At 42.6% G+C, this 10,980-nt stretch overlaps 1 protein-coding gene across 1 annotated transcript; it reads right to left on the bottom strand.

Annotated features, from left to right (window-relative positions):
- Nucleotides 1–613: 613 nt before the first annotated feature.
- On the bottom strand, nt 614–9,119 carry LOC127002286 (rho GTPase-activating protein 17-like). The gene is made up of 6 exons (XM_050868098.1): nt 9,110–9,119; nt 8,661–8,831; nt 7,322–7,512; nt 6,490–6,665; nt 5,200–5,254; nt 614–1,390 (listed from the first exon to the last, which is right to left on the bottom strand). The coding sequence occupies exons 1-5, from the start codon at nt 9,117–9,119 to the stop codon at nt 5,224–5,226; spliced, it is 579 nt and encodes a 192-aa protein (XP_050724055.1). The 3' UTR covers nt 614–1,390; nt 5,200–5,223.
- Nucleotides 9,120–10,980: the final 1,861 nt, after the last annotated feature.

Consider the following 10,980-nt stretch of genomic DNA (forward strand, 5'->3'; position numbering starts at 1 on the left):
ATCAAGAGGTCATTTCAGGGCTTACACAACTGTCAAATACAACAAGCTTAGGGAACAAGATGACTGGAACAATCGCTATGTCAAGTGATCATATTCAAGCTTACAATGATGTGCTGAGTGGTCATATTCAAGCTTACAATGATGTGTTGAGTGGTCATATTCAAGCTTACAATGATGTGTTGAGTGGTCATATTCAAGCTTACAATGATGTGTTGAGTGGTCACATTCAAGCTTACAATGATGTTTTAGGTGGTCATATTCAAGCTTACAGTGATGTGTTGAGTGGTCATATTCAAGCTTACAATGAGATGTTGAGGGGGTCATATTCAAGCTTACAATGATGTGTTGAGTGGTCATATTCAAGCTTACAATGATGTGTTGAGTGGTCACATTCAAGCTTACAATGATGTGTTAGGTGGTCATATTCAAGCTTACAATGATGTGTTGAGTGGACATATTCAAGCTTACAATGATGTGTTGAGTGGTCATATTCAAGCTTACAATGATGTGTTGAGTGGTCACATTCAAGCTTACAATGATGTGTTAGGTGGTCATATTCAAGCTTACAATGATATGTTGAGTGGACATATTCAAGCTTACAATGATGTGTTAGGTGGTCATATTCAAGCTTACAATGATGTGTTGAGTGGTCATATTCAAGCTTACAATGATGTGTTGAGTGGTCACATTCAAGCTTACAATGATGTGTTAGGTGGTCATATTCAAGCTTACAATGATGTGTTGAGTGGTCACATTCAAGCTTACAATGATGTGTTAGGTGGTCATATTCAAGCTTACAATGATGTGCTGAGTGGTCATATTCAAGCTTACAATGATGGGGGGGTCCTGAATTATACATAAGAGTGGGTTATGGCTTAAGAAGGGCGTTTTCATGGACAACACCACACTCCATTGAACAGAACATGGATACAGTGACGTGTGATGTGGTGGTGGTATTGGTGGTGACAGTGGTGGTGGTTGGAGGGGGCAGTAGTGACGTTACTTGGTGTGGGACAGTGGTGGTGGTGGTGGTGGCGGTGGTTGGGGGCAGTGGTGGTGGTGGTGGTGGTGGCGGTGGTTGGGGGCAGTGGTGGTGGTGGTGGTGGCGGTGGTTGGGGGCAGTGGTGGTGGTGTGGAAGCGAGGGAACAATGGTGGTGGTTGTGGCAGTGGTGGTGGGTGGAGGGGACAGCAGTGGTGGTGGTTGAATGGGTTAGTGGTGGTGGTGGTTGAAGGGGCAGCGGTGGTGGTGGCTGTGACTGGAGAGGGCGGTGGTGGTGATGGCAGTTGTGGCGGTGGTGGTCATCCTTGTCTTGTATTTTCCTCGTCATCGTCGTTGTGGCGCCTCAGGTCACGCCAGCCAGACACCACGCTGATCAAACGTGCTGAGGCCTGCTGAGAGGAGGGGAGAAAACACGTCAGAACAAGTTTTTTTCATCGCGGGCGTCAACATTTCAGCGAACATTTTTTTCACTGCGCGGTGCAATACAATTCTGGATCCCGTTACTCCCCTAGTCCCCTACTCTCAGACGCTTCCGGCTCTCACAACAACACACTCAAATTGATGGTGGTACAAGTTTTTTTTGTTGTTGCTCTAGGTACTTTGAGATCATGATGGTACCTAGACGCCGCCAGCACCAATTCAAATTTTGTGCGGTCGGCTCTTCTGGTAACGCTCAAGATCTAAATAAGGGACTTACTTCGATATTGGTAACACTCATATCTCTTTAATAGGGCCAGTGATTAGCAGGCTTTTTCTTTTTCTCTCAGACATTTAATTGCCCTTGACCTGCTTCCTTCACTTTAAAACAAGAATAAAAACATGGCATCTGTGATAAATTTATCTAAGCTCTCCTACGCTATGTCTCTGGTCGAGCCTTTACCAAACTGCAAGACAACACACGGCCAAAACCTCACAATTAGGCCCCGTTCACACTGTGCCAACAACCCAGCGACTTTGGCTCCCTTCACACTTTGCTGACTCAGCATTCGGCGATCGTTTCTAGACCTCTTTCCGACTATGTGCGACCCTTTCACATCAACATTTCACACCCAAGACCTCGTGTACCCTGAGTCGCTGGATTGTCGTAGTCCAGAGTCGGCACAGTGTGAACGGGGCCTTACTTGGATCAACCTCACCCCAGGAACCATTAACGCCAAGGACTACTGCTGTCTCCCACCAGTATTATGATGCATATGTTACAGTAATCATTTATCGTTATCAGTGATTGGATTGAGGATAAAAAAGCATCACTTATATAAACATTATCAGAAACTGGGAATGACGTAACAATCATGAAAACATATTGGTAAGTATATGAGCGTCGATACATGCTCTTGACCACATGCCACATGGAAAGGATAAACATAGAAAACTGATAATGGAAAATAAACTTGCAAATATAAACATCATCACAGACTAGGAATGACATAACCCTCAAGAGAACATATTGGCAAGTATTTGAGAGTCCCTACATGCTCATAGTCAAACGTCACTCGGAAAGGAAGAAAGCAGAACTAGTTATGGAAAAGACATCATTTATATAAACATTATCACAGACTGGGAATGGAGTAACCCTCAAGAAAACGTTTTGGTAAGTATTTGAGAGTGGCTACATGCTCATGGCCATACGTCACATGGTAAAGAAGTATGATGATGCAGATGTTAGTAATTATTTTTCATCAGTGATTGGATCGTGAATAAATAAAAAATAAAAAAACATCTCACAACTTAAATAAACATTATCACAGACTAGGAATGTAGTAATCCTCAAGAAAGCATATTGATAAGCAATGCACTACACGTTAAAGGGAAAAGAAGAAAGTAGAGAATTAATGACGAGAAAACAAGTATCACAATTCACAAACAGAAATACAGATTCATTATGGTCACTGCCTGAATAAAACATTTCAAACTGTAAATGCCTCTGAGGTGGTCATTACATACTTTTGGTCACACGTCAAGAGGAAAGGGAAAAGAAAAAGGTAACGATGAACAAACTAGGTCAGAAGGATATATTTATAAGTGTCTGATAAGCGTGGAGGCCGAAGGTTTATGAAGAAAGGAATTGTTAAAGGATATGAGGTGGCCATTACCTCCTCTTGGTCACACGTAAAGAGGAAAGGGAAACAATATAACGATGAACAAAATAGGTCAGATTTGCATGGAGGCCAAAAGTTTATGAGAACAGAAATTGAGAAAGAATTTGAGGTGGTCATTACATCCTCTTGGTCACACGTTAAAAAGAAGGAAAGGTAATGGTGAACAGAATAATAGGTCAGATGAAAATGCTTTTATGTGTCTAATTTTCATGGAGGCCAAAGGTTTATGAAGTGAGGAATTGTTAAAGGATTTGAGGTGGTCATTATACTTTTGGTCACATGCCAGGAGGAAAGGAAGAAAAGGTAACGATGAACAAAATAGGTTAGAAGGATGTTCCTAAGTCTTTGATAAGCGCGGAGGCCTTAAGTTTATGAAGCGAGGAATCACAAACAGCTTCCAACATGTTGATGCTCCCTTTAGAAGAGAAAGAACTAAAAATGGTAAAGAAAAATCTACATAAAACAAACTGAAAACTACTGAGTAGGTAACCGAAACCAATGCGGGGAGGAGAGGCGGTGGCTGGCTAAGTGGTACCGCCCGCTGCGACAATTTTTCAGTCATAGCCGAGTCATCTATCAACCCGGACTCTAGATTCGGTCTAAAATAGGATCAAAGATGAGCTTCGGGTGACAGCATGAGCCAAGCAAGATGGCGTCACTTTAAAATATTTGCCTGCGCCGTATATGCTGGAAACTGACCACCAGGCCCCACCAAGAAAGCCTACCAGTGCCATTGGCGAAACGAAAAAAAAATGTGCTGAGTGAGGAAGCATTAAAGTTTGGAAAGAGTAATCCCTAACACCTTCCCACAACACATCCATTGAAGAAAACAAAAACAAATAAAGGAAGATGAAAGGCAATGCTGATCAACGAATATAAATGGGTAAGAGAAAATCACTGGACTGTCTGCTGTGTGAGGAAGTATTGAAGTTTGGAATAGAGAAATCCCAAACACCCTCACAGAGCACACCCGTTAAAAAAAAGATGAAAGGCAACGCTGAATAAGAAGCATAAATGGATAAGAGAACAATTCAATAAACTGTCTGCTGTGTGAGGAAGTACTGAAGTTTGGAAGAAGAAATCCCAAACACCAACACACAACACATCCGTTAAAAAAGAAAAAAAAAGAAAAAGAAAGATGAAAGGCAATGTTGATTAACAAAAATAAATGAATAACAAAAAAAAATGGACTGTCTGATGTGCGAGGAAGCCTTAAAGTTTGGAAAGAGAAATCCCAAACCCCTTCACACGACACTTGCCCTGGAGAAGAAAAAAAAGAAAAGACGAAGGGTAATGCTAAATAACAAATATAAATAGATAGAGAAAATCAATGAACTGTCTCTTGTGCAAGGAAGCATTAAAGTTTGTCATGAGAAATCCCAAACACCTTCACTCAAAATATGACCTGGAAAAAATAAAAACAGATGAATGGCAATGCGGAAAATAACAAATGTAAGTGGATGACAGAGAAAAGCATTTACGAACGGTCTGCTGTGTGTGGGAAGCTTAAAAGATCATCAAGGAGAAGGAAAAAAAACACTCAAGAAAGCTTCAAACACAATGACAGTGCTCGCCTAAGAAGAGAAAGTGGGAAATATTCAGGTAATTCATTCTACGCGAGAGTTACGTTCCTAAAACAGCCACATTAAAGTTGATATCGTGCAACTCAAGCAATCTTCCCCTTACCTATGTTGAATTCAAAGGCTTTAGTTTATGTTACTGTGAGCCAAACACGGACGGTCAGAAATACATTTTTATACAGCAAGGGTGGCAGCTCAAGGGCAACAAACAAACAAACAATCAGCAAAGAAGCCTAGTCATTGCTGCTCCATCAAGAGACAAAAAGAATAAGTCAGAAGAGAGGTCAGTTCAGAAAAGAGGTCAATTTTAGAAGGAGAGGCGTCCTGATATTCTGCCTGGACACACTGGAGGCTTTACACCGCTTCCAGAAAACACAAAATTCAAACGCGTGTAAAAAAAAAAAAGAGATTATTAAATGGGTAACAAAGAAAAGCTGTCAGCCGTCTGCTATGCGTCAAAATCTGAAACGTTTGTCAGGAGAGGAACCTCAAACCAGCGTCCAGCATACCAACACTTGCCTCAGTGGTCCCTCTTTAGCAGCCTCACGGGAAGCGAACGTTCCGCACACACGTCCTGCAGTGAGTCCAGAGACGAGGGCGTGGGCATGGCCGTGACGTGGAGCAGTGGGCGTGGCATGGAGAAGTGGGCGTGGTGAGGGCATGAAGGGGTGGGTGCAGAGTGGCGTGGACGTGGCAAGAAGTAGACGTAGTGTGAGTCGGAGGGCGTGGCGTTGGCGTGGAAGAGAGTGTGACATGCAGAGAGAGAAAGAAGCAGCGGCGTTAGACTAAGAAATATAGCACAGGCAAGCTACGTATTAAGATATATGATAAACCTTCACCTTCCCTCACACACACCACGGCTGCCCCTCTGCCTCCCATTTCAGTATTGACGCCAAGATGAACATTTAGCTTCCCCCACAGACTCCAGCGTTACTTACGAGTCTATCAGTACGAGTTCTACCATGATTGTGATGGCGACTTACTAATGAATGATGGTTCTCTCTCTCTCTCTCTCTCTCTCTCTCTCTCTCTCTCTCTCTCTCTCTCTCTCTCTCTCTCTCTCTCTCTCTCTCTCTCTCTCTCTCTCTCTCTCTCTCTCTCTCTCTCTCTCTCTCTCTCTCTCTCTCTCTCTCTCTCTCTCTCTCTCTCTCTCTCTCTCTCTCTCTCTCTCTCTCTCTCTCTCTCTCTCTCTCTCTCTCTCTCTCTCTCTCTCTCTCTCTCTCTCTCTCTCTCTCTCTCTCTCTATCTCTCTCTCTCTCTCTCTCTCTCTCTCTCTCTCTCTCTCTCTCTCTCTCTCTCTCTCTCTCTCTCTCTCTCTCTCTCTCTCTCTCTCTCTCAGACAACATGATTCTGAGCCTGTCCATCTCATCTTAAGTTTTCTTGGGCATTTGTTAGGAAGATCAGACAAGACAATATGTTACAAATCAGACAACTCAGCGACAATTTGAAGTCAGTCGTGGAGGGCTGTCCTCGTGCAGATAACTTGTTTCATCGTCCCCATGTTCCCACCTTTTCATGTAACATTATCACCATTGTTTTGTTGTCGTTAGCTCACGATCACGAGTAACATTATCATTCTAGTTAACTGTTTGAACAGTCACTTTCTTTGCTGCCAGAAAAGAAGACAGCTGTGTACGGTACATGCTTGAGGGTGGCGTAAAGACACGGGAAAACTGGAACACAGCGGCAGTGAATCAAAAGCACCAACACGCTGGATCAAGGCCGCTAACGAGGGTGAACATTATGTGTAGTTTAATTAAAGAAGCTATTCTGAGCAACAAAGGTCACAAGAAGAAGAAGAGGCGTCACCTGGGTGCCCTGGGGTGCTTGGGGGGCCTGCGGTGGTGCGGGGGTCCGGGGGCGGGCGGGGAGGCTCCTCGAGGACTCATGAGGCTGCCGTAGCCTTCGCTCTGGGAATCATTCGTTCCAAGCGGCCCCTGGGGAGGCGACGCCCCTGGCCAGGGCACACGCCCGTCACCGTCAGCCTGCGGGGAAGAGCTGCTACGTTAATCACCGTATTTACGTACATGCAGGTTCAAAAGCCCAAGGTGATGACACTCACCCAGGAAAGGCGTGGTGATAAGATTACGAACACGTTTTTTTTTTTTTTTTACTTCTCAAAGCACATGAAAAATTATCCATTTGAGATTTTTTTTTTTCACAACAATCCACCAGGATTCGTCCCCGGGCCCAGACACGGCAGGCGGACACTCTAGGGTCAAGTCCAAGGGTAATCCGATGTTTAAGACCTTTTGGAGTTTTTCACGCGTCTCGGGTCATTACGTGGCTTTCAGTCTCCCATTCAGATCAAATTCTTTTGTGGTGCGATTTTTTTCTTACGTTAGTCTTCAAATCACATTTTCTATGGTAGACAAACCAGAACCACTTCGAAAGACGCGAACTAAACAGTTTCTGCTCTACGTGGGGAAATGCAACACAAAAGGATCCCACCGCTGCCACCAGTTTCGTTAGAAGTATTTATATGTTCAGTTAGCTATCTTCGTTCGTTAAATTGTTTCGGGGGACCATGGAAAGCCATTGGTCTAAACGACCCGTGGTTCGGATGGACAGTGACAGTAACACAAATCTTTCTATGTTCCAGTATTTTAAACAGTTTTAGGAAAGCTAGGAGGCCCCTCACCAGGTTGGGGCAGTCCACGTCGTGCAGGGAAGGTGCCTGGTACACGAGGGCCGTGAACGCCTTCTGTCCGCGGGAGTTGGGTCGGTTGGCGTGTGTGGGGGGCGAGGGGGGCGCCGGCGGGGGCGGGGTGCCGTCAGTCACCCTGTAGGTCGCCGCAGCGTAGTGGTACAAGTCATCCCGGTGGTACTCGCCTGCAAACAGTGGTCAGTGAAGTACGTAGTCTACTGTTAGCTGGAATTTCACCTTTTGACGAACAGGAACTATAAAGGAAGCTGATACAGGTTTACTGACGATATACAAACAACTTTAGCTAAACCATTTTTGATTTACTGTTCCCAACACAAACCGGCAGAAAGTCAAATTTTCCCTTACATTAACAACTAAGTAACCATAAAGGAAGCTATCTATTATTTCAAAACGTTTCGACATCAGGATGTCATCTTCAGTGGTCTAAAAACGAACAATTTTCAGCAACGTGAATAAAACAATATAAAAATAAACTTTAAAATACCCTATGATCACAGAAACTAAACAACTGGGTCAGGGGGACATTGGGGAATATTGATTTGTGAAGAATAATTAATGACAATGTTTAGAAATAAAAAAAAGACTGAGAATATTAAGCAACATTTAGGGAAACAGCAGACATAGTATTATTCAGTGAGGGACTAAGTGATTTTATATGTAAGGATTCCAGTATGCGGATATCGGGTCTATCACAACTATTTATTATTTCAAAACGTTTCGACATCAGGATGTCATTTTCAGTGGTCTAAAAACATGTGTCATTAATTATACATTCATTAATTATTACGTCATTAATTATACTTCACAAATCAATATTCCCCAATGTCCCCCTGACCCAATTGTTTAGTTACTGTGATCATAGGGTATTTTAAAGTTTACTTTTATATTGTTTTATTCACGTTGCTGAATAAAGGAAGCTGATCTATGTAGCACTGATATGTGGAATAACTTTTGGTAATCCATTTTTGATTGAACGTAACCAACACAAATAGGCTGTAAGTCAATTTTACTACATCAACAACCAAGTAACCATAAGGGACGTTGATCTATGTTGAACTGACGGTATGGAATAACTTTTGATAATGATTGAATGTAACAAACACACATACGCAGTTCTCCCTTTTTTACTTGCATTACCTATGTATTAAGGAAGCTAATCCACCAAATTAGCTGACCATCCTTTGACTAACAGGAACCAATAAGTTAGCTAAAACACTTTATCGCACAATAAGACGCACCTTAAACTAGTCATGAATTTCAACCTTACTTAAATGCTAATATGTACAAACTTCAGATGTTTTATGTCACTCACTTGACTCCTGTTGTTGTTGCTGTTGCTGTTGTTGTTGTTGCTGCTGCTGTTGGGGCGGCGAGGGTGCTGGCCGCCTGACGGTGGTGTAGAGTTCCTCCTGTGGTCCGATCTTCTCTGCGGGGCTGATCACCGTCTCCGGCGACTCCTTCTGCTGGGTCCTGGCCGGGGACCCTGCAGGAGGGTAGGCGCTTTAAATATAACAAATGGGCGTCTAACATAGCATAACATTACATAACAAACAAAGTATCGTAACAACAAAATATAATGTCACATAACATATACCGTAACAACATAACGAAACGAAGATATACACGACAAAAAACTTTAAGAGACAAGGGTAAGGAGGATGTGAATAGAAATGACCTTCAACAAGAGATTAAGGAAAATACACACGATAAAGACTGTGGGATGCGGTGCACTGAAGAGGCAAGGAAGGAATACATGAATACTAAGAGCCATTTTCTTAGTTGGTATTATAAGACACTTTCGGTTCTCACATCAGCTATTTCTAAAGGTCAAAGAGCGGGTCAGTCGGGTTCTAATGAGTGTTTCTTCAGGTTCATGGTACAGAAGAAGGGTCACACTACCACCAGTGTCAAGAAACTACTCCTTGATATGCCCACAATTCCTAGGAAAGCCTTGTCAAATGTGTGTTCTTGGGCGGCGAAATGTCTTATAAAACGAGCCTTAAATTTTTCGGCGCCACACACACACACACACACACACACAACTGACAAGGCTTTCGTAGGAGTTGAGGGCATTGCCAGGGGTAGTTGTATGACCCTGGTGGTAGTTTGACAAAGCTTCTGTACTACCGACATGAAAAACACTCACGAGAACCGATTTATCTCCTTTCCGGCCTTTGGAAATAGTCTATGTGAGAGGCGGAAGAGTCTGAGAATACCGACAAAAAACCTTCAACAAGACCTTAAACACATGACGCCATTCTCACTAATCTTAAAGCAGACAAAGATGGTGGCGAGGGCGAGGAGGAGGATACGAGTGAAGGCAGGACTGCTTATGAGACAAACAAAAGGCACGAAACAACTAGAAAATACACACACACACACACACACACACACACACACACACACACACACACACACACACACACACACACACACCAGGTCAAGACATTGTTCACACATTTCTTGAGGCAGTGCAGTGGTAGGTTAGCAGGAGATGAAACATGGAGGTAGCAATTATTAACTTTTTCACAGTATACGGGGCAGGCGAAGGGCAAAACAATAGTCAAAATTCTCTGTAATCTGTTGTTCTTATAAAAAAAGGATAAGAGGGCAAAAAGAACGATAGATTTTGGTTTCTGAGAGGTCTTGTAGCGTTTGTAGTCTCGAAAGGGTTGAAGTCAGAGAAAGAATGAAAGAAAAAGGGAATATTGAAAGGAGAAGGAAAACACAGCAGTCCCTCCTCGTACACGGATACTAGGTTCCAAAATAGACCGTGCATTAGGAAAGACTCGTATACTATAACGTTTCAAGTACAGATGAATGAAGTACACGAGGCAGGACAAGGGTAAAACAATGGTAAAAATTCTTCGCAATATGTAAATTCTATAAAAAAAAATGCAAAAAGAACGATAGATTTTGATTGTGAGGTGTCTTGCAACTCTGGTAGTCTCGAAAAGGTTTAAGTCAGAGAAAGAATGAAAGAAGAAGGAAGGAAATATTGAAAGGAGAAGGAAAACACAGCAGTCCCTCCTCGTACACGGATAATAGGTTCCAAATTAGACCGTGCATATAACGTTTCAAGTACAGATGAATGAAGTACACGACGCAGGACAAGAGTAAGACAATGGTAAAAATTCTCCGTAATATGTGACTCCTATATAAAAACGACACAATGCAAAAAGAAAGATTGATTTTGGGTGAGAAGCGTCTTGATGTTCCTCTCTAAGTTTAAGTGAAAGGAGGGCGGAAAGAAGGAAGGAAGGAAATACTGAGAGAAGAAAAGAAGGAAATACAGCAATCCCTCCTTGGACACGGATTTTAGGTTCAATTTTGACCGTGAATAAGGAAAACCCGTGTGTAACATTTCAAGTAGAGATGAATGAAGTACACGAGGCATGACAGGAGTAAAACAATGGTCAAAATTTTCCTCACTATGTTACTTCAATAAAAAAAAAGACAATGCAAAAGGAAAGATTGATTTTGGTTGAGAAGTGTCTTGATGTTCCTCTCTTAGTTTAAGTGAAAGGAAGAAAGAAAAGAGAAGGAAGGAAATACTTAGGGATTGAAAGAAGGACAATACAGCAATCCCTCCATATACACGAAAGTTAGTCATGCATTTTTTTCATGAGTAA

This window comes from Eriocheir sinensis, chromosome 22 (assembly GCF_024679095.1).
Source record: "Eriocheir sinensis breed Jianghai 21 chromosome 22, ASM2467909v1, whole genome shotgun sequence".
Taxonomy (NCBI): domain Eukaryota; kingdom Metazoa; phylum Arthropoda; class Malacostraca; order Decapoda; family Varunidae; genus Eriocheir; species Eriocheir sinensis.

Coding starts and splice junctions, on each gene's coding strand:
- LOC127002286 (XM_050868098.1), bottom strand. Junction 6,666..7,321: donor ACGTGGACTGCCCCAACCTG/GTGAGGGGCCTC, acceptor TCTTCCCCGCAG/GCTGACGGTGACGGGCGTGT. Junction 5,255..6,489: donor AAGCACCCCAGGGCACCCAG/GTGACGCCTCTT, acceptor GACTCACTGCAG/GACGTGTGTGCGGAACGTTC.